Source organism: Pistacia vera, unplaced genomic scaffold, assembly GCF_008641045.1.
Source record: "Pistacia vera cultivar Batoury unplaced genomic scaffold, PisVer_v2 Contig829, whole genome shotgun sequence".
Lineage (NCBI taxonomy): Eukaryota > Viridiplantae > Streptophyta > Magnoliopsida > Sapindales > Anacardiaceae > Pistacia > Pistacia vera.
In genome coordinates, this window is record NW_022196700.1 from 949,354 (window position 1) to 973,306 (window position 23,953).

A 23,953-nucleotide genomic window follows, 5' to 3' on the forward strand; every position below is an offset into this window, starting at 1 on the left:
CGCATAGTAAAGAGAAGCCGAAGTATGCCAAGAGAAAGAAGAGAGAAGATAAACTTCTATATATATTTTTATTGTATTGTTTACATGTAATCTGTCTTATTTATACAGAAAATGTAAATGCAAGTATGGCAAATAATATCTGTATTGAATGTATAATCACCCGTAATCAGGAAACGGTTTTACAAGAATCAAGCTTATATCATCATCATAATGTAAGGCATAATCTCAGAACTAAGATCATGGATATAATTACTGCATTCCATCACAACATTAAACTTAATTTTTGAAAGTGATGTTCCGAAATGTTTGATGTCAACTTATTACTTAAACGAAATGAAATATTGGAAATGAGATCTGTTTTTTTTATTTAACCTTTCTTTCTTACAAATATTACAAATTTTAGGGACAGCCTTTACAGGTTTTTGACAAATTTTAATAGAAGTTTTGGTCAATTTTGAGAGAGGTTTAAATCAACTTCAAAATATTAAGGGTATGCTTGGGAGTTTTTTTTTCACTGGTTTTGGGGGGTTTTTAATTAGACTGGTTTTGAGGTGTTTAAAAACCTCCACTTGCCAGATTTTTAATAGGCTGGTTTTGAGGGGTTTTTAAACCCCTCAAAATTAATGTAGTGTATTTTTGAGGGGTTTATAAAACACCCCAAATCGGGGTGTTTTCACTAGTTTAAAACCTTTATCCTCAAAAAACCCCTTTCCACTCCCTTTTACAAATCTGTTGCTGCTGTAGATTCTCTCTAGCACACAAATCTCTCAAATTTGTCATTGCTGCACACGAATGGTTTTAATTTGTTGCACACAAAGCCCTTTGCCGCACACAACTCATTTGGGTTTGTATTAGATTCTCCTCACTTTCAGTAAATTAGGCATCAACCAAGAGAATAATTACACGAGATAAGGTGATTTCCCATCTGGGTTCTTGCTTCTTTTATGGATTTGTCAATGTATTTGCATGATTGATCATTCGTTACTTTTGCTTTTATTGAATGTGATTGTCATGATTGGATTTTGATGCCTGTTTATGAGTTGATTCATTATTTCACTAGCTTTTCTTTGATAATAAGAGGAGATGGTCATGGGTAGTGCTGTTGATTGGTGGACGTTTGGTATTTTCTTGTATGAATTACTGCTTGGTAGGAAGAAATCCCAAAACCTGTTGATCTGTCATTCTTAAATCAAACAACCCAAAAGCGTGTAATAGATATTCTCAGACTCAGATGTTAGGCCTATACTGTTGTTAGTCTTTACATGTATGAAGGGATGTGTCCTGACCCACATTGATTAAGATTATGAGTTTGATATTACTTCATATACTTTCTGGGCAGTGCAGTTTTGATTAACGTTTGTGAGATGATAATTTGATGAGGGGTTAGCAGAGTAGGTGGGGGACATGAGATGGCTTCAATGGAAGATGTATGGAAATAGTCAATGGAAGAGAGACTGGTGTTGGATCAAAAAGGGCTATGTGGGGTAGAGTTTAACCAAGACTGGACATTTGTGGAGCTATCAATTGAGTTAACCAAGACTAAGACATTTGGGGAGATATCAATTATTGTTTCTGCAGTGATTATGTAGTATCTTATAGTTTGCACTTTGTTGTACAAATAAAAGGATTGCAACACATTGCACATATACGTACCGGGATCTGAATATAGGCATGATTAATTTACCATTTAAATGGACATGGCCATGTATTTCAACAGAAAGATTAATTATTGTACACTGTACATCGAAAAGAAAACAGACTTGTTTATTTCAATTAAAGAGTAAATAGTGGCCAAATGTAGTTGAATCTTAATGCAGATATTAAGCAAAAGAAGTCAGATATGATTAATTTATAGTGTAGATGGATCACAGTGCTGCCAAGGTTAGTTAATTCACCAAATTTGTTTTCTTGGTGGGAAACAATTATAGTAGCAGATTAATAATTAATCAACACTACTAAACCAAGTTTAAAAAAAAAAAACTGTGTGAGTGAGCAGCTGCCTCTGCCTCTGCCCATACTAATTTAGGGTCAGATTTGGGGTCCCCTTCGTGTCTGCCTTATTTCATTCATCCATCTTCTTAATTGATCAATTGGAAAAATTCAATGCAATTCCCATTTCACTTGTGCCCATACTTTATGTACCTCTTGCTTCACATCCAGATCAAAGTATGGCTACTAAACAAGTCATGGTGAAGTTTTGCAATGGTATAAAAACTGTGTGATGCCTCGGCCATTGAGATTTAGCAACTTCAGCAAGAAAGTTGTTTCATATGGACATTATATTGCTATACTTTTGTTCTTTTAATCGTTTAATTTATAATAACTCTTTTGTGTGTGCTCATTCTTATTTATTAGATGGCTGACTATAATGACTTAAATAATGATGATTTGATTGTTACGCTATCATTTGTAACATCATATTCTATGATGTTTTACTACTAGTTGGATGTGTTTAGCACAACAACCCACAGCACGAACTACTTCACGTTTGAGTAGAATTAATATGCAATACGCTTGCAAAGTGAGCGAATTCAGGATGAAATAATGCAACGTATTGCTGGACCAAGTGGTAGACATTTGATTCGAATGGGTCCCGCAACATTTGTAGAATTTTGTCGAATTTTAGCAACGGAAGGGGGCTTGTTCAACTCAACGAGCTACAGTTGAAGAAGAACATGCTAAATTCCTTTGGATTATAGGTCAAGACACTAGGCATAGTGCATGTTCATTGCTTTCCATCGCTCCGATGAGACGGTTAGTCGTCACTTTCATAAGTGTTGGAAGCAATCATAGAGTTAGAGGATAAATACCTCTTACAACCAAATGGACTCCAAGTGCACTTAAATACAAAACCATAGTAGATTCTATCCAACTTTAAGGTATACAACGCAAGCAAACACTTTAAATACTTATACTAGTACTTTTACCTAAATAGATAAATAATGACAGGATGTGTTGGGGCAATAGATGGCACGTATATTCGTGTTAAAGTACCAGTTGTACATGCTGCAAGGTACCATGGTAGGAAGGATATCCAAATATGAATGTTTTGGCTGCTTGCACATTGACTTGAAATTCACCTAGTGTTGACTGGGTGGGAAGGAACTAATTCTGACTCTAGGATAATGAAAAATGCCCCCCACAAGAGATTATCCACTCAATTCCAACAGGTATTAGTTTGAAATTTGGTTTGTTTTGCATTTGAAATTATTATGTTGACGATAAACGTGGTAATGTAGGAAAATTTTATCTTGTGATGCGGGTTTCATGCTTCGAAGTGGTCTCATCACACCCTTACAGGGAGGCGTTACACATTAAGGAGTACTCACAAACGAAACCTTCCTAGAAATGCTCGTGAGCTTTTCAATCACGACACTCTTCATTGCGCAATGCAATAGAGAGAGCATTTGGTGTACTCAAGAAACGTTTCCCCATTATGGAAGTGGGACGAATCGATGTATAACATTCAAACACTAAAACTAATTGTGTCTGCTTGTTGCATAGTTCATAATTTTTCATGGGAGTGGATCGGATGAAGGTCTTATTGCCTAGGTTGATGCAGAAAATGCTACGGAACCTATAGAGCATACAAACCATGCCCTTAATTTAGATAATCACGAAGATGCAAGAAAAGGAGAGTTAATTCGAGACTCAATAGCAAATGCAATGTGGGAAGCATATCATTTGAACCAGCATTGAATGCCAATTACATTTGTGTTGTACTTTTTCAATGTACTTTTTTTTTTTTTTGGTTTAACAGTAAATGGTGTGATGTGGTGTAGTGACTTGCTATTATTGCTTTATAATAAGTTGGATCATTTGTATTGTATTTGTAATCCTAATATAAATTATGTTTGTTTGTAAACTTTTTCTTTTTGGATAATTATGCCTTACAGGAAAGTGATGCCCACAAGGTGAAGAAAGAATCAAATATGCGCTGGACCCAATCAATGGATGATTTCTCATTGATGCCTATTTGCATGAGCATGTGCAAGGAAATAGGGTGGGGGGACCTTACATCACAAGCCCATGACCAAATATTGCAAACAATGAAGAAAGAGTTTCCAAATATCATATGGGAGAAAGAAAAGATCCAAATCATATGAAATTTATCAAGAAATCATGGGCATCTTGTCATGATAATTTTAAGGATGGATTGAGTGGTTTTGCATTGATAAAACTACTTTGACATGGCACGGTGAACCAGAAGTGTGGGACAAACTTATCGAGGTGGGTCATGTTTAATTGTTTACATACACTTTAAATATGTTGTTGGAGAAATATATTGTTACTTACCATGTGTGTATTTTATATAGTCAATCCTAGTGCTGTTGAATGGAGGAGCAAGCCTGTATATAACTACGACAAGTTGTGGAACTCTTTGCAAAGGATAGGGAATGGGGAAGATGGTGACACCCCTAGGGAGATGAAGAGAAAAAGAGCTCATTTATCTTAAAACAATATAGAGTGCCTACTTCAGTTGAGGACATTGATAACATGGTAGCACAAAATCAAGCTTCATTGAATGCTGTCATGTTGAAGAAAGTGAGAATGCTGTCAAACATCGTTTTGATAGTGAGGAATCGGGTGTCTCCAAGGCAAAGTGTATCTTAAACGTGAGGTATTGAGAACCTAAATTCTCTGTTGGTTGCCGGGAAAATGAAATCAAATTTCGAAAAACTTTAACGTCTAGTTGCTTCTTTGAAAAAAAAAAAATATATTGGAACCGAGAAAAATATATGTTTAACTTAGCTGACTAACTTGAATTAATGAATTTTAGTTTTTAACTTTGGTTAGGTATGGTACCCAGTAGGTGTCAGACTTTTATTCAAGTTATGTTTAGGGGATAATTTGTTTGATTGACAGTTTGGATGGTGAATTTGGCTTTGTCATTGTAGCTTTTCATGCAATATGGGTATACAGCGCAAGGGCGTCCCAGGTTTGGGGGGAGCTTTGGACTTTTGTTGATGCTTGAACACATTTTCGGTTCCTGGCCATTCAAGCTTGATTGAAATTCAATATCCGGGGCTGACATGGAACTTCTTCACAAAAGAAGAATTTATAATTCTTTCGAAACAATATATAAGAGCTAAATATATTACTTATGGCTCACATGTTTTACTTTTGATGTAGGAATTGAATTAATTATAAAGTTAATAAAAGCTGTTGTGTGAAAATTGAATTAAGCAAATGTTTTAAAGTTGAGCCAAAATGTAGGCATTATTTGTATTTATCAAAGTTAATTCAGCAAAAGAGAGTGTTTTAACTTTATGGGCATATATGTAAATTTATCATTTTAAAAAACTATCAGAACCGTTAGAAAATAAACTCCCAAGCACAGGTTGGGTGTTTTAAAAACCGCTACTAAAAACCCCTCAAAACCGCTACGGTGGTTTACCCTCAAAACCGCTACGATGGTTTACTCTCATAAACGCTACCCTGAAACTCCCAAGCAGACCCTTAGGGTGTGTTTGGTTAGGGCTCTAGAAAGATAACTCTGGTAACATATTTTTAATTCCGGACATTCCCTTGTTTGGTTGTCAAGTAATAAAAGATTTTGATAATCTTTCAATACCAATAGTGATTATTATAGGCAAAATATGAGATAATTAGATTACCACCTCAGGGTAGGGATGGGCATAAAACCGAGCCCCGCAAGACCCGCCCCGACCCAGCCCGAACAGGGAGGAGTTTCCCCAAATCATTCGGGATTTGGGCCGAGATCGGGCCCAAAATTAATCCCAAAATTCGGGGACGGGCCGGGGTGGGGATACGTCTTGCCCTGCCCTGCCCCAACCCCGCCCCAAAATCCCCAGCCCATATATATATATATTAAAAAGTCAATCATATGTATTATATATACCTATATTAATTTTAATAATTAAAAATTAATCATATATACCTATATTAATTTTAATATTTGAAAATCAATCATATATTATACAATAACAAATTATAATTGTGTAAGTATTGTATGAAACCATATACAAATAGGTAATAAATAAAACTAAATTAAATATAATAAATCATTATAAATATTTGTAATATATATATATACATTATACATAATATGTTAATGCTATGAAACAAAAGTTATACATTCGACATTATACATTGTATATTATACATTATATATGGTATACATTTGACATTATGTATTATACATTGTACATTATACATTATACATTATATATGGTATACAAGTATAATGTATGTAACATATATATGTTATACATTATACATAATATGTTATTATCTATAATCATATGTTAATACATAATATATATGTTGTATATGTGGAGTATATCATTTGGTGTTTTGATTGATTATAATAAATCATTTTAAATTTTTTTTTTTTTTTTTTTTTTGGTCCCTCATTGAATCATTATTTCATTTCTATTGTAATATATTATCAATTTAGAATGATGGTCATTATGTTTAATATGTACATTATATATTTAATTTCTTTGTGGATGTATGGTCTTCATGTTTAATATATACATTATAGATTTAATTTCTTTTTGGATTGTATATTATAATTTAGAGAAAATGGTAATAAGGACACAAAACCCCCAAACAGGCTTTATTTGAGGATTCCCCGAATGAGCTGCAAGCCGGGATTAGGGAATGCCCTTGGGCTTTCGGGTTCGGGTCGGGGCTACTCCGTGCCCATCCCTACCTTAGGGGGTGTTATTTAAAGATTATCGGGATAATCTTAATTTTATGTCCTTAATTAAATACCATTCCAGACACAATTGCCCTAAATGTCTACCAAATAACAATCGACCCAAACCTGTTACATTTGAGAAGTTAGATAAAACACTCCATCCAGAAAAATATTACAAGTTAACAAAATATCCCCAACCACCAAAGACCATTGTCGGCCACCGGCAATAGTCACCAAATTGACGGATGACCGGTGGCATCTGACTAGCCTTGCGTTGATTTGGTTGTTCTCGACCAAATCAAAGGTTGAAAATGGCCAAATTGTCGTTAATTTGACCGAAAACGACTAGAATAGATCTAGCCGTTTATGACCATTTCTGACTAGATCCATGGCGATCTGGCTGTTTTCGACCTTCGATCTGGCCGAAAATCACCAAATCGATGTGGTTCTGGTTGAAAATAGTCAGATCATTATGGATCTGGCTGTTTTCTAGATCCATAGTGATCTGGTTGTTTTCGACCTTCGATCTGACCAAAAACAGCTAAAATAGTGCACAACTAGCCAGATCTCACTGATCGTACGCCGTTTTGGTGACTGACACCAGTGGCGGGCAGTGGTCTTGGGTGGTTGGGGGTATTTGTTAAAATTTAAACTTGTTGTTAGGGTGTTTTAGCTAAATTTTCAAATATAGGGGGTTAACAGTAATTTACTTAAATAATAATAATATTATTATATTATAAAGGAAGGGCAATTCAGTAAAAGCCTCTGTCAATAATATTTTATTCCTCTCAACCAAACATCTTAATTATTTATACCTACTAATCTAATCAAACATATTGGTATAACATTCCCCCGTAATCTTCAAAGTGATTTATCTCAATGGTAATCCTACCTTTACAGTAATAAAACATTCTCCGAACCAAACGCACCATAATCGTAGTCAAAACCGGCAAAGTGACTAGGTCGTTGGTTGACATTAGCAAATTTTTTTTGAAAAAATTAACTTAGTCCCTAATATTTTAATATATTACAAGCATACCCTTAAAAATTTGCAAACCAGCCCCAAAATTTTAATTTACTACAAAAAAGTCCACAAAATTACAATGTAATCCCTAAAATTTTGAAGTATTATAAAGTACCCCTAAAAATTTACTGATTAGTCCCTATATGTTTAAAATCTAGCAAAAACCCCTGTAGAACCTGAACCAAATCGGAGAGGTTGACGGCTCCTAATCCAAATTTCAAAACATTGGTTAGAAGTTGTGTTGGTCAAAGGGGTTATCTGATTTGATTTTCTAAATTACTTATAAACTAGTATATTCACGAATGATGGTAAAATGGTATTTGTGTATAATATTATACACATCTGTTAATTTTTACTAATGTATGTCAAACGTTTGGGTGTACTTGTTACTTTCCGAAAGATTTGGGTGTGTACGTAGTTAGGGAAAACTACATAATTTTCTAACCCGTTTGCTTTGTATATGGAAAGTAAAACGAGTAAATATTGAACAACTTGTATTTAATAACCAGGCAGTCATTCAAAATGCAAATGAATGTTTAACTTTTAATTAACTTCTCGGCCTATAAGATTGATCAAATTAAGAATTTTAGGGGCTAGCCGTTTACATAAATAACCAAAGTAATTTGCTACTTGTTGAATAATATTCACATGGCAAAAGCTTTATTTGGTGAGCCTTGTTGTGCTTTAATTTCACATTTACACATGGACAGAGAAAACGGTGAATAATTAAGAACAACTGTTTGTAAAAAGAACCATCAATTATTCCAAATTATTATGATTTGAGATTTCAAGTTCGTATAAATTATGCTTCAAGCATGATAGATAAAAAAGGCAAAGGGACAGATTGAACTTTCCACTTTCCTATACTCAATTCCACGCATTCATCTAACCTTCAGATGCTTCGAACACAAACCTGTCCGAATTGATATCGCGACAAGGCAAGGGTAACTAGGGTGTATGAAAGGAGAAATAAGGTAGAAAGTGGTGGATAAAAGTTTAAAAGAAGTTTCCCATAAGCAGCAGGCGGGGGTTTAATGCATGGACAACAAGGGAGAGTTTGTTACACGACTGGGAGTAGCTGGAGAATAAAATAATGCATGAGAGAATTTACGTACGAAGAGAACGAGCTAGCCCTCGAAGCCTAGTCTAATCTTCTACTGTGTATTGGTTTCTCTCTTGTTTTTGGCTGCCATTTTTGCTATTCTTCTGCTGTTTTCTTGTTTCATTGATTATTGGAAGAGGAACCTATCAATTTGGTGTCAGAGCTTTCTAATTGTGGGATGGTTGGTAAAATAAAAATCTTACTTTCAAGAACAAAACTAAAAAAAGATTCTCATATAAAAATTTAAATATTGTCCTTTATTTGTTTATTTTTTTATTAAAAATTATTTTATAATTTTGTAGATTAAAAAGTTTTATTTTATTATTCTTAAAAAGTGCAAAATGACAAGTATACCCTTATATTTAGTATTTAATTTTTTCTAATTATACAGGGACTATAATGGCAGTTTCAGATTTTACTGGACCAAAGTATTTTCTTCAAACCTCAGGGATGAAAATATGTTTAACTCCCACATACAGGTACTTTCAGTAGGAATGACACTATCTTTTTTTTTTTTTTTTTTTTAACAGAAATTATTTCATATTCAGTGAATTAAATTATAGTTTGAGTTAAATGTTTTTTTTCTAAGAATCTTGAATAGAGAAAATGATTTAATTCAACTACCTCTAGGTGGCTGAATAGTTTAATAGGACTTTGGGTATATTACTTAAAAGATCCTAAGTTCAAATCCTATGGGTTGTTAATAAGGGTAGTCATTGCAGTTTACCCAGCCAGTAGTTCTAGGATCTCGAAGGATTAGTTGATTATCGGTTGCTAATAGGATAGTCATTGGAGCTCTACTCAACTAATAGTTTCAAGGTCTAAGGAATTAGTTAAGATGCGTATAAGCTGACCTAAACACCCGGATCATTAAAAAAAAATGATCTAATTCACATTTACCTATATATATATATATATATATATATTGATCTATTCAAAACTTATAATAACTGTAATACCGGAGGGATTTCTATATTAACACATCATATTTTGATTAATGTTTAGCTACATTGATATTTTGGAGAAGATTTTAAATTTTTTTTTTTTTCTTTTGAATAAATATTAAATGAACAAACTCTTATACACAAACTATAACAATAAAATTGAAGGATAAGTTCATATAAAATTCAACTCAATAAATAGGACAAATGTTACATTATATTATTTACAAAACTATGAAATGGCTTTTCAAACTTGGAGCCTAATCACTCTATATTAATTGCTACATATGTAATCTCTTTGTCATTAGCTTTACATTGTCAAACTAGTAATAGCAGAAGAAACCCCACCAATTTGGCATGAGGTTTTTTCACACAGTGTTAACATAAACATTGATTCATGTAAGTGGGCATTAGGTAAAATAGTTGAATAAATTTCTTGAACATTCATGAACAAGGCAAGGTTGATTGGGGGGAATTTTCTTATGTGGAATTTACTTAAATGTTGTACAATCATGGCCTTCGACTATTTCCTCATCCCTGAGATATACGTCAAGAGTTGCATGTTGCTACTAATGCCACTTTTATCTTTAATTGAATTCTTCAATAATAATTTATTAAACCACTCTTGGGTGATTAAGTGATTGGATAAAGACTTTTAGGTATATTACTTTAGAGTTCTTGAATTTGAATCACCTCAGTTACTAATAAGGATGATCACTGCAAGATATGTTTGAATCACCTCGATCCCTAATAGGGATGGCCAATGAAGAGCATATTAGGTCGTTAACTTTAGGGCATCGATGATAGATGGATAATTGAGCATTAATTTTAATATTGTAATAAAACCTTCCACAATACACAACATTTAGGTATTTTTAATTTATTAAATTCACACACATAAAAAATAAAAAATAAACAAATAACATGTCATAGTGATTAATGTATCTAGATTTATAAAAATGTATAAAAATTGAAAGCAAGTATATAATTTTTTTTTTTTTTTTTCTAAAAGCAAGTTTTATTTAAATTAAAAAAATAATAATTCTTGAATAAATCTAAATGTAAATTAGTCATCTAACAAGAGCAGCAGTATATAAAGGAGAATTTTTCAAATTGATATTCTATTCATGTATCTTTTTATAAAAACATAATATTTTAGAAATCGCTGTTCTTAAGAATCATTTTACAGTTCTAATCAATCTTAATATTAGTAATTTTAGGGACTGCCGATAAGATATTTGGAGTTGCAGAATCAAAAATCAAGTTGTCATACTTTTGGGTTTCCGATTTCTGCAGTTGTAAAACGATCAAAAGCAATCAAGGAACAATTTAAGTTTCAATTTCTGTTCTCGAATTTCAACTTCAGTGCCTAGCTGAGTACAGGGCTTTAGTCTTTTGGAATTCTGCGGAAGCCCCGATCCCATCTCGAGAAACGTTTCTTTGCTCGACGGAACTGATTAATCTGAGGTGGGTTTCATTTCAATTTTATGTTTTTCCATTTATCTCATAAATGTTCGATGGAATGTGTGTAAGAGTTGAAGTGTGACTTGCTTAAAGAAATCGTTTCAATTCTTGTTCCACTTTGTTTATGTTTCTATGTTTATTGTGGAAGTTTGATTTTTCTATGTTTATGGAGTTTCAGTGTAAAGGTCTGTGTATTAGCAATTTTTAATAATTAAAAAAAATAATGGTGTTTGGCCCAAGGAATGTGTACTGCTATGAGGGCGTAATTGAAGAGCTTAAGAGTGTTGGGGATTGATTTTCAAGGGTTTTAAAACGTATTTTAGCTTGCGAGTGGAGCTTAATCTTACAAAATGAAGGGATGTTTGGATAAAAGAAGGAAACTTGTGCTACTTAAGAGGAGATATTTCCTTGAATGTAGATGCTGTATACTTCGTATTGAATTTTGTTATGGAAAAAAACAAAATACTCTTGAAACATTTTAAAATGCATTTGGCTTTAGCTTTGGTTGTAAAGAAATGAGGTGGGCTGCTGAAGTTCTTGTGTTAAGTTTTATCAAATAAAATAAAAGAAGATTTGAAGGAGAAATAGGGTAATAGAGAGAGATTTTCTCTCCAAATTGTAAGAGGATGAGTAACTTGAAAAATATGCAGTATCGACTTCAAATTATTTATCCTGAATTCCTATCTTGAAGATATAACAGAAATAGATGTGACACTGGTCTTGTTATTTCTTTTGCCCCCTCGTCTTCGTTTCTGTGTTTCAATTTTTTTATGTAAATGAAGGCTTCAAGAAGTGATATAAAAGGGTTGATTTTATTTGATTTATATTTAAAATCTTGAGTGCAACCTTGCTGATTGTAGGCTGTGGTTCAACATGAAATTGCCTGTATGTGGTTTGTGGTTGTTCTGTTTACCATTGAGGCAGAAATGTTGACGCATGACTCAATAACTTTTTACGACCAAATTCAAATGTGGATTAGCCTATTCTTTTGTGTTTCTTCTAGTCAAGTTCTTATGTCATAAATTTATGTGTTCTGGTGGTTAATTTGATCCTTGGTATAACTGAGAAAGGAAAATTGAGGAAAAATGATTTTTGGTATGATCAAGAAAGGAAAATAGAGGAAAAATAAATACAAGTGTAAGTGATCATTATGGATTCAAATTATTAAAGCTCAAGTTTTAAAAGACCTTTTTTTAAATTCCTTTAATTTTGTGAAATATTGAGATAAATAAGCAGCCTTGCAGAAGCAAATGTCTAGTTTCTTCATATCAATTTTTTCAGCATTCATTTTCTTTATTTTCTTTTTTTATAAAGCTCACTTTCTCCTACATGTATTGCAGATGGATGAAGTTTCTCTCAACACTGAGCCAACAGGTGATGATGATATTGATGATTTTGAGGTTGTTGGGGATTATGCAATGACAGAATATGTAGGTCAAACTGGTACAATCCAAAATCCCCTGCCTTCTGCAGTTGGAATGGAGTTTGAAACGTAGGAGGATGTATATTACTTCTACAATTGCAATGCCAAAGAACAAGGATTTGGTGTCAGAGTTAGCAATACATGGTACAGAAAAAGTAAAGAAAAAATACGGAGGAAAACTTAGCTGCAATAGTGCAGGTTTCAAGAAGAAAAGTGAAGCAAATCGCCCAAGACCAGAAACAAGGACTGGTTGTCCAGCAATGATAAAGTTCAGGTTGATGGAAAATAAAAGGTGGAGAATTATTGAAGTCGAGCTTGAGCACAACCACTTGTTTAGCCCAGCAAGTGGAAAGTTTTATAAGTCACATAAGCACATAGGTCCTGGAACCGAAAGAACATTGCAGTTAGATGGTGCTGATGAGGTACAAAAAATTCGGCTTTTTCGAACTGTTATTATTGATGCTGAGGGAAATGGAAATGTAGATGTTAACGGAGAATTTGGGAATAATGTTGACCATGCCAATAAATTGAAGCTTAAACCAGGAGATGCCCAATCTGTTCATAATTTCTTTTGTCGCTTGCAGTTGATGGATCCTAACTTCTTTAATGTGGCAGATCTAAATGAAAAAGGATGCTTGAGGAATCTATTCTGGACTGATGCAAGGTCAAGAGTTGCATATAGGTATTTTGGTGATGTAGTTTCAATTGACACTACATGCTTGGCAGACAAATATGATGTGCCTCTGGTTTCATTTATTGGCATGAATCACCATGGACAATCAGTGTCACTGGGCTGTGGTTTACTTGCAGGTGAGACCATTGAATCTTATACATGGGCGTGGCTTGCATGCATGTTGCTGTTAGTGTTGCTGATGTTTTCCCAAGTGCTTATCTTGTTTTTCCTTATCGCATATCATGCAAAATGTTCCAAATAAGTTACAAGGATTGTTTGAATATGAAGCAATTAGAGTGGCCTTAGAGAGTGTCCTGAGGAATTTGAAACATCTTGGGAAGACATCAGCGGCAGACCCACATGGGGTCACATGGGGTCAAGTGACCCCATTTGGGTTTTATTTTTTATTTTTTTCAATTTTGCCCCATAACAAAACTAAATTATAAAATTACGGTAAACTAAATTAATTAAAAAATTTGACTTTCTCTAATAATATCTTTCCCCCTTTTTTCCCCAATCTCAACTTTTTCTCTTGCCCAGCGTGCTCCACTCCATCTCTCCAATCCCTATTTTCCTCTTCCCCAACCCCAGCGTGCCCCACCACTCAAATGAAGAATAGCCGCTGCTTTTAGAATCTCTTTTAAGAGTAAGAATATTTGTTGATTTCATTTTTTTACTTGATTCAATTATTGAGTTTTGTTTAATTAATTTCATTTTAAGTTCTCTAGAATGTTCTTTATAGTGTTGTGCTCATGGGTAATTTTGATTAGCTTTCACTATGTTTCTTCAAGCACATGTAGAATTTTATTTTTTTTCTGCATAAATGGTGAGGTTGTTGGCATGTTGCTGTAGTTTTGTGTTTGGCTGACTACTACTTTTTATCTTATAAGTGTATTTTAATTTATTGAGCTGTCAAGCAAAAGCAAGAAATGGGTTGTTGACTTGTTCTTGTATCAAGAAGACAAGAACTCTCGATAAAAAAAAAAATTAATCTTATTGGAAAAAAAAAAATTAATCTTATTGGAAAAAAAAAAATTAAAGTTTTTAGAATTAAATTTCTTTTGTTGTTTTGATTTATAACATTAGAATGAATTTATGCTATTTGAATTATATGTAACTTCAGATCATGAATATGAGATTAAAGAAAGATATACAATTGAAATTAAGGGGTTAATTAGTTGAATTTACATATAGTTTACCGACGGGTTTAATGGCTTGTAGATCAAGCATTTTTGTGAAATACTATTGATTTTAAGCTTTTGTTTAATTTCTTGCTGCAATTTAAGTTCATTTATTTAACTTTCATATTTAAAATTATTATAAATGTTAGTTTAATTTATACTGAATTATATACTGCATTTTTTTTAATCAAGTAATAATATATTGTTGTTTTGACATAGTATGAAGAGATATTTAAAAAAGAAGTCAACAATAATCTTATCATCTCAACAAGAGGAAAATATTGATGATTCAAGAAAAAATGTGGATGTTGGTTTGCGAGATCTTTCTATGGATCCAAGTTTACGTCCCTAAATTTTAGATTATGATCCTAATATTCAAGATCAAATTCGAAGAGTATGTTTGAAAAGTGGTCCTTGTCAACCTAAAGGCCATGAGTTTCCTTTTAGAGATTTTGATGGATTTTCAAGAAAATTTGTTGTTTCTTGGTTTGATGAATTTGATCAATAGTTGGAATATAGGATAGCGAAAGATGTAGGATTTTGTCTTTGTTGTTATCTTTTTAGGTTAGATGTTAGTGATAAAAGGGGTGGTGATCACTTTGTTGGTCAAGAGTTTTCAAATTGGAAAAAGAAAGAAAGATTGAATGTTCATGCGAGAAGTGTTGCTCATAATTAAGCTCAAAGAACGTATGAATCATTATTAAATCAAGACCAACACATTCATACCTTTTTTGATAGACACTCTTCTAAAGCACGAATTGAGTATCGAACACAGTCAATTGTGATGGTCTGAATGTGAATCAAGACCAACACATTCAAACATTTTTTTACAAACACTCTTTTAAAGCACGACTTGAGTATCAAACTCGTTTAAATGCTACACATTCAGACCAACACAATTAACTGTGTTCGGTACTCAATTCGTGCTTTAGAAGTGTGTCTATCAAAAAATGTCTAAATGTTTTGGTCTTGATTCAATAATTATTCACACATTCTTCGAGCTTGGTTATGAGCAGCACCTTTAGCATGAACATTCAATCTTTCTTTTTTTTTCCAATTTGAAAACTCTTGACCAACAAAGTGATCACCACCCCCTTTATCACCAACATTTAACCTAAAAAGATAACAACAAAGACAAAACCCCATTTATCACCAACATTTAACGTAGAAAGATAGCAACAAAGACAAAATCCTCCATCTTTTGTTATACTATATTCCAACCATTGATCAAATTCATTAAACCAAGAAATAAAAAATCTTCTTGAAAATCCACCAAAATCTCTAAAAGGAAACACATGGCCTTTAAGTTGACAAAGACTCTTTTTCAAATATACTCTTCGCATTTGATCTTGAATACTAGGATCATAATCTAAGATTCGGGGACGTAAACCTGGATTCATAGGAAGATCTCGCAAATCAACATTCACGTTTTTTCTTGAATCATCAATAGTTTTCTCTTGTTAAGATGATGAGATCATTGTTCACTTCCTTTTGAAATATTTTTCTATGCTATTTCAAAACAACAATATATTATTACTTGATTAAAAAAAAAATACAACAAATAAATTATAAGCCCGATATAAACTAAACTAACATTTATAATAATTTTAGACATGAAAGTTAAATAAATGAACTTAAATTATAGTATGAAATTAAATAAGAGTTCAATATCAATAGTATTTCACAAAAATGCTTGATCTACAAGCCATTAAACCTGTTGGTAAACTATATGTAAATTCAGCTAATTAATCCTTTAATTTCAATTATATGTCTTTGTTTAATCTTATATTCATGATTTGAAGTTATATATAGTTTGAATGGCATAAGTTCATGTTATAAATCAAAACAACAAAATAAATTTAATTCTAAAAGCTTTAAATTTTTATTTTTATTTTTTTGCTTCATCACTTTTTTTCTAATAAGATTATTTTTTCTTTATTGAGAGTTTTTGTCATCTTGATACAAGAACAAGAAGTCAACAACTCATTTCTTGCTCTTGCTTGGTATCTCAATAAATTAAAATACACTTAGAAGATAAAAAGTAGTAGCTAGCCAAGCACAAAACTACAGCAACATGCCAACAACCTCACCATTTATGCAGAAAAAAATTCTACATGTGCTTGAAGAAACATAGTGAAAGTCAATCAAAATTACCCATGAGCACAACACTATAAAGGATATTTTAGATAACTTAAATGAAATTAATTAAACAAAACTCAGTAATTGAATCAAGTAAAAAAAGGAAATCAACAAATATTCTTACTGTAAAAGAGATTCAGAAAACAGTGGCGATTCTTCAATTTTAATGGTGGGGCACGTTGAGGAAGAGAAAAATAGGGATTGGAATGGTGGAGCGGGATACGTTGGGCAAGAAAAAAAGTTGGGATGGAAAAAAAAAGGAAGAAAGATATTATTAGAGAAAGTCAAAAATTTTAATTTATTTAGTTTACTGTAATTTAGTTTTGCTATGAGGCAAAATTGAAAAAATTTTAAAAATAATAATAAAAAAACCCAAGTGGGGTCACTTGACCCCATGTGGGTCTGCCCCTGTTCCAAATACTGCAATATTTTCTTTCCCAAAGGTTGAAGCAAAGAGAACATGTAAGATTCAACCAATTTGCTGCAAAACTCATGCTGATTGTGAAAGAGATTGCCCAAGCAAAGAAGGATTTTGTTGTACAAATCCAAAAAGCACCCGCTGCCCAATAGGTGTTGTGCTTGTTTACAGAGCCAACGAGTTCTAATCTGACAAAATTATATGAGAGTAATACTACGTTCATAACTCAATCTTACAATCTTTCCTTACAATCCTAACGTGGTAGTTGAGTTGACAACTATCACGTCAACTCTCACCACACTCAAGACACTAAATGATTTTAATTAGACACGAACGATTGTTTTTTAAAGACGAATCGATCGTTCCTTCATAGGCAATGCCTGTTTTTTTATGAAGAAACAATCATTCATACATCAGGAATGATTGTACCATTCTTTATGAAATCATGTTATTCCTTATGAAGGAACAATCATTCCTTATGAATGGAACAATTATTCTTCATTAATGAACGATCATTCGTTTCTAAAGAACGATCGCTAGTCTCTAAGAAACAACTGTTCTGTTTAGTCAAAGTTGTCAGTTAACATAATAATACCAACTTTGCTGTCACTGAATTTGTAAAAGAAGGTTGTAAGATTGAATTTTAAACGTAGTATTTTTAAATTATGTAATCAACTTCATAATTATATAAATAAATAAACTTGATAAGTATTTGTAAGGCATGCAACTCCACTTGCTCAATTTGTTTTATCTAATAGATTATACATTCAACTTCATAATCGAGTTCGAAAGCGAGTAAATCCTGGCAAATGTAGTGCCTACATCGCGTCATCATGTTAGTTAGATCATACATTTAACAACATATTCAAGTTCAAAAGCATATAAATCATGGGAAAACGTCGGGTTCCTGATTGCTTTCGTCACAAAACTCAATTACACAACTCTTTGATCTTATGTGAATTGGTTGTAACTGTTGGTTGATCTCCTGCTTCACCAATTCTATCTCCGAGTCAACACAAAAGATTTTCACCCTCTCCAGCACGGTTGCATTCTCAAGCATGTATTTTAAGAACCATAGTTCCCTGACATCGTCCCCATCGATGTTTGAGATCATGACAGTTTTGAGGCGAGTATTGAAACATTGAGGTACAGCAGTTGATAACCGATCACTGTCAGGGTAAAAAACCTGCATGACAATCACAAATTGTTTAGGGAGGAGAAGGCTATTGATCTCATATAATTTAAGTTCTCCGGAAATCAAATTGCAACCACAACCTCTTAACTATATGTTTGGAATTCAAATAATTACCTCAGGAATCTCAAGAGATTCTATATTGGGTGATTTTTCGAGAAGGCACGTCAGTAATTGATCGCTTAGGTACTGAGACTCTCCAAAGTTCACCTTAAGATGAGTCAAGCTGGAAAAAGTAGGAAGGCCAGCTTGGAGATTTTCTTCCAAATAGAGACACTTGACACAACAGAATAAGAAATTAGTGTTAGAAAGGAATTGTGAGAAGTCTGTTTAAAAAAAAAGAAAAACAAAACAGTTATCATACCTCCATGGTATCAGTTGAAAGTGTGAGAGATTTAACATTATGAATTCTGCTAAGTAGGCTTATTGCACGCTTAGGAAATTCATCTTCCGTGTGTTCCAAATACGTAATATCAACATATGCATCAACATAAGCACTTTCTAGTGAAGTTAGGTTACACGGTAAGAGTCCAATTGCTAGACAACTTGTGTATCGAAGAGAGGTCAGATTTTCTGCATGAACTATGATAACACAATCAAGTAAACCATCTGGGGAGAAAGGGCCATTATAAATTGTCAATGCCCTCAGAGTAGGAATACAAAGGGTGATACTCTTGTTATGATCCCAGACACAATTGTCCAAAACCAACTCTTCGAGAACTGGACAACCAGAAAAAAACCTTTCAGTGGATCTGTCATCCGGAAATGTAACAGCAAGATGTAAGGTTTTAAGGTTTGATAAGCGTATCAAACAAGGAAACTTGAAGTATGAGCCCATCCTTAACTTCAATATGCTAATCGATTCAGAAGTGAAAAGACTATAGTGCAACACAAAGTGTTTTTTAACAGGTAGGAAAAGATCAAGCTCTTGAACATTATGACTTACTGCAGCAGATACCCATGAATTAATGCGTTCCACAATGATACGCGTTTTCAACACAAGATGAAATTTCCGTATATCTGAAGGATCATGCCGGAGAAGGACGTTATCCACAGAATCCAAGAAGCTAGTCTTCATGTCCAACCTTAGTTCGTGATTGTACTCATTAAAATCAATCTCGGAAACAGAAGTCCAGAGATATTTCCATCTTTTTGACAAAGCAGAAGTTCTCAAAACATCTTTGATTGGAAGGTGGGAAAGAATGTAAAGGAGGACATCCTCAGGCAATTTGCTGATTCTATCTTCACACCCAGATGCAACCAGTCCTAATGAAACCTTCCGGGTTTCTGAATCAGCAAGTGAAACGATCGCGTCCATGTTCACATTTTCCTACCTAAAAGAACGAATTTAAAATCTGCATAATAATGAAAAAGGAAACCAAGACTTCCATTATCATTTACCAAAATGATAAAAAACTAAAAAATGCTTAGAAAAAAGAAATTATTTAAAGAAACTATGATATTAAAAACCTATTTTCTTCTTTTCTTCTCATTTACAACAGTTAAAAAAAAAACCATTTTTAGATTTCACACATTCAACTAAGACAAATTTCCAAAAGTCATTTTACAAAATAATGGATAATAAACATGGAAATATGAAACTCCAAACTCTTTATCTACAACTTCTTTAAGTATTAAAATCATAATACAACAAATAATTATTAATAAAAAAGAGAAAAATAAATACCCACTAATCATTCAACTCAAATACATCAAAACCAAAGAACGTAATCAAATTTAGTGGCGGATCAAGTGTACCTGAGTGAAAGATGAACTGGGTTTAGGAGATTTGAAGCTACTTCACGCCATTTTTTCACTCTCTTCAGCTTCTTAGCTCACTTGTGTACTGGGTTATCACTGCCAGCAATAAATCTCTTTCAATTATGCATTTATTAGCGGCCGAACGACATCCTCCCACCCGAACTTTGCCCGACCCAATTTACTACAAGTTTGAAAACGACACTTTAACTACTTTCCGTGTGATAGTATAATCCTTTTGGAAAGATGGTATTATTGATATTCTTTATCCTTAAAGGGTAATTTTGACTTTTTATATTTTATAAAATCAATGATTTTTTTCTCCTATATATTTATTATTTTTTACGTCACTTTCTCTTTCTTTCCATCTCATCCCTTCATCCTATTCGCCTCTTCTCTTTCTCTTATCTTCTTCTCTCCCTTCCTTTCTTTTCTTTCTTCCCCGTCTCTCTACTTCTCTCCCTCCCTCTCCTTCCTCTTCCTCCCATCTTCTTCTTCCTCATCTCCCCCTCTTCCCATCTTCTCATCCGCCCAATTCTCACCCGAATGGTGCGATTCCTACCGAATCGAACCTAACAACCCGCCACCATTTCCTCTATCCCTCTCCCTTCTGTTGTTTAAATGTGAAGTAAATCTTAATTTGTATTTTAATTTTAGTTGAGGGATGATTTGAGGATTTTTAAGTTGGGAGGTGATTATGTTGTTCTTGAAACTTTTTTTTTCCGAGCCAACTTGGTTCTGGCCCTGGTGGAGGTGTGGACGTGGATATGTTTGCTGTTGCAATGGATTCTAGAATTTTTTAATTAAAATTAATTGTAAAGATAAAATAATGAAAATTGAAATGAGAGAGTTATTATAAAATCAATATTAAAGAACGAGACGTGGTATTATATTTTTTGGATGCATCAAAGTTCAAAGATCATCATCGTATCCTTTTTCTAAGCGGATTTTACTAATAGATTAGGATGAAAAGTGGGTAATTGTCGTTTTCAAATGTTAGGGTCAAGTTCGAGTGAAAGGTGTTAAGCAATCTAAAGAAATAATAAAAAGAGGTGGCTAGGGTTTCATTGATACTGCACAATTCAATTGAATACAAAAAAAATATGATTTAACCTAAATACAAAGATATATATAGGCTAAACAAAGGAAATAATGAAAAGACAAATATACCATTAATAAACAATAAAACAAAATAACTCATATTTCTTAACATCTCCCCTCAAACTCACGATGCTGCGGCTACAAGCATTGAGAGTTTGCCAACTAGAAAATGAAAACGGGAAATAGAATGCGACTTGGTAAAGAAATCTGCAAAGAAGAAGAAACAAAGGGCAAGGTAATGGTGCCATGCTTGAGATGATGACGAGTAAGGTGACAATCGATCTCAATGTGCTTAGTTCGTTCATGCAAAACCGAGTTGTGAGCAATCTGAATAGAACTCTGGTTGTCACAATACATAGGAGTGGGATGAGAAAGAGAAACGCCCATATCTGCAAGTAACCAACGTAACCAAACAATCTCTTTGGTAGTAGATGTCATAGCACGATATTCTGCTTCGGTTGAAGATTGAGAAACAATGGATTGTTTCTTGCTCTTCCAAGAAATAAGAGAATCACCCAAAAAGATACAGAAACCAGTAACAGAATTGCGATCCATGGGATCACTGCCATGATCAGCATCAGAGTATGCACGCAACTCCAAGGAAGAGGTGGATGGAAGTAAAAGACTTTGAAAGACTGTACCCGAAGATATCACAAAATACGAAGAACAGTTGCCCAATGAACTGTAGTAGGAGAAGCAACAAACTGACTAACAACATGAACAGCATATGCAATATCTGGACGAGTAATAGTGAGATANAAGTGTTCTTTTCACATTCTATTGAATTGAAAAAGATAATTAATAATAATTAATAATTAATAAAAAATGACTAAATATTAAATAAACATTACGGAATATAATTTCTTACTCAAACGTTTACAATATCAAAAGATTCACTAAGCGATCGCTAATAAGTTATTAACCGATATATTAAGAGTTAGATAGATTTTAAAAAACATTTGCAAAGTCGCTTAAGCGATCTGGTGTATCACTTAAGCGATCTGGTATAAATAAGCCTGATCACTTAAGCGATCTACTGCCATATACCCGATCGCTTAAGCGATCTGCTACCATATGCCAGACTTTTACCAGATCGCTTAAGCGATCTGCTACTATATACCAGACTTATACCAGATCGCTTAAGCGATCCATTAGCTCCAAAATACATTTTTAGTCATCTTCACCTATAATCGATGCTAGCACCCCCAGCTACGCACAATACAAGAAAATCATCAACAAATCTCACTCCTTTTAACTTGCATTACATCAAACACAACCCAAGAACCTAAACCACTAAATCAAAATCATAACCCAAACTTAATCCATCATTAAATCTTTTATAAATAGAAATATAAAATGCAAAGAGGAGATATACATCCCTAGACGAAATGTTAGGAGTAGGAAGAGGCAGATCTTTGGCGAAGAAGATGTTAATGGTAGAGGAAGAAGAAGGTGTTAATGGCGGAAGAAGAAGAAAGTGTTAATGGCGGAGGAAGAAGAAAGTGTTAATGGCGGAGGAAGAAGAAGATACAGAAGAAAAAGAAGATGTAGACAAAGCTTAGAAGAAACAACAACAAGGGGAAGGATGCGTTAATGGCGGGAGGAAGAAGAAAAAGGTGTTTGGGTTTGTTTGCAAGATTTTTGACTCTTTGGAGACTTATTATAATTTTTAAAAGATTACACAATTATTCATTGATCCTAATTAACCCCCTAATTATGTTTAATTAAGCTTAATAAAAAACAAGGCCATTTAGTTAAAATTTACAAACTCTATAACCTTTTAATTAAATTTTAAGTTAAAATGGTGTTTTAATAAAATGCCCCAGTTTGAAAACGACACTTTAACTACTTTCCGTGTGATAGTATAATCCTTTTAAAAAGATGGTATTATTGATATTCTTTCATCCTTAAAGGGTAATTTTTACTTTTTATATTTTATAAAATCAATGATTTTTTTCTCCCATATATTTATTATTTTTTACTTCACTTTCTCTTTCTTTCCATCTCATCCCTTCATCTTATTCGCCTCTTCTCTTTCTCTTATCTTCTTCTTCTCTCCCTTCCTTTCTTTTCTTTCTTCTCCCTTTCTCTCTACTTCTCTCTCTCCCTCTCCTTCCTCTTCCTCCCATCTTCTTCTTCCTCATCTCCCCTTCTTCCCATCTTCTCATCCACCCAATTCTCACCCTAATGGTGCGATTCCTACCGAATCGAACCTAACAACCCGCCACCATTTCCTCTCTCCCTCTCCCTTCTATTGTTTAAATGTGAAGTAAATTTTAATTTGTATTTTAATTTTAGTTGAGGGATGATTTGAGTATTTTTAAGTTAGGAGGTGATTATGTTGTTCTTGAAACTTTTTTTTTCCGAGCCAACTTGGTTCTGGCCCTGGTGGAGGTGTGGACGTGGATATGTTTGCTGTTGCAATGGATTCTGGAATTTTTTAATTAAAATTAATTGTAAAGATAAAATAATGAAAATTGAAATGAGAGAGTTATTATAAAATCAATATTAAAGAACGAGACGTGGTATTATATTTTTTGGATGCATCAAAGTTCAAAGATCATCATCGTATCCTTTTTCTAAGCGGATTTTACTAATAGATTAGGATGAAAAGTGGGTAATTGTCGTTTTCAAATGTTAGGGTCAAGTTCGAGTGAAAGGTGTTAAGCAATCTAAAGAAATAATAAAAAGAGGTGGCTAGGGTTTCATTGATACTGCACAATTCAATTGAATACAAAAAAAATATGATTTAACCTAAATACAAAGATATATATAGGCTAAACAAAGGAAATAATGAAAAGACAAATATACCATTAATAAACAATAAAACAAAATAACTCATATTTCTTAACATCTCCCCTCAAACTCAC

At 33.3% G+C, this 23,953-nt stretch overlaps 2 protein-coding genes across 4 annotated transcripts; one reads left to right on the forward strand and one right to left on the reverse strand.

Moving 5' to 3' along the window:
- The first annotated feature begins 11,138 nt into the window (after positions 1 to 11,138).
- Positions 11,139 to 14,411, forward strand: LOC116118012 (protein FAR1-RELATED SEQUENCE 6-like). Of its 2 annotated transcripts, XM_031404000.1 has the most exons (3): positions 11,139 to 11,201; positions 12,539 to 13,431; positions 13,835 to 14,336. In XM_031404000.1, exons 2-3 carry the CDS (start codon positions 12,699 to 12,701, stop codon positions 13,924 to 13,926), a joined length of 825 nt encoding a protein of 274 aa, XP_031259860.1. In that variant the 5' UTR covers positions 11,139 to 11,201; positions 12,539 to 12,698; the 3' UTR covers positions 13,927 to 14,336. The 2 variants fall into 2 exon arrangements, with proteins under 2 accessions (XP_031259860.1, XP_031259859.1); XM_031403999.1 differs by having other exon boundaries at positions 12,539 to 14,411.
- Positions 14,412 to 17,765: 3,354 nt separating this feature from the next.
- Positions 17,766 to 20,151, reverse strand: LOC116117996 (F-box/LRR-repeat protein At4g14103-like). 2 transcript variants are annotated; one of them, XM_031403980.1, is made up of 4 exons: positions 19,983 to 20,151; positions 18,589 to 19,558; positions 18,342 to 18,500; positions 17,766 to 18,218 (listed from the first exon to the last, which is right to left on the reverse strand). In XM_031403980.1, the coding sequence occupies exons 2-4, from the start codon at positions 19,540 to 19,542 to the stop codon at positions 17,919 to 17,921; spliced, it is 1,413 nt and encodes a 470-aa protein (XP_031259840.1). In that variant the 5' UTR covers positions 19,543 to 19,558; positions 19,983 to 20,151; the 3' UTR covers positions 17,766 to 17,918. The 2 variants fall into 2 exon arrangements, with proteins under 2 accessions (XP_031259840.1, XP_031259839.1); XM_031403979.1 differs by having other exon boundaries at positions 18,589 to 19,579.
- Between the last annotated feature and the right edge of the window lie 3,802 nt (positions 20,152 to 23,953).

Excerpts from the sequence above, each read along its gene's own strand:
- LOC116118012 (XM_031403999.1), top strand. The coding sequence starts at position 12,699 with ATGTATATTACTTCTACAATTGCAATGCCAAAGAACAAGGATTTGGTG.
- LOC116117996 (XM_031403980.1), bottom strand. The coding sequence starts at position 19,542 with ATGGACGCGATCGTTTCACTTGCTGATTCAGAAACCCGGAAGGTTTCA. Across the intron at positions 18,501-18,588 it reads TTTCAACTGATACCATGGAG|TGTCTCTATTTGGAAGAAAA; the intron begins GTATGATAACTG and ends TGTTGTGTCAAG. Across the intron at positions 18,219-18,341 it reads AATCTCTTGAGATTCCTGAG|GTTTTTTACCCTGACAGTGA; the intron begins GTAATTATTTGA and ends ATTGTCATGCAG.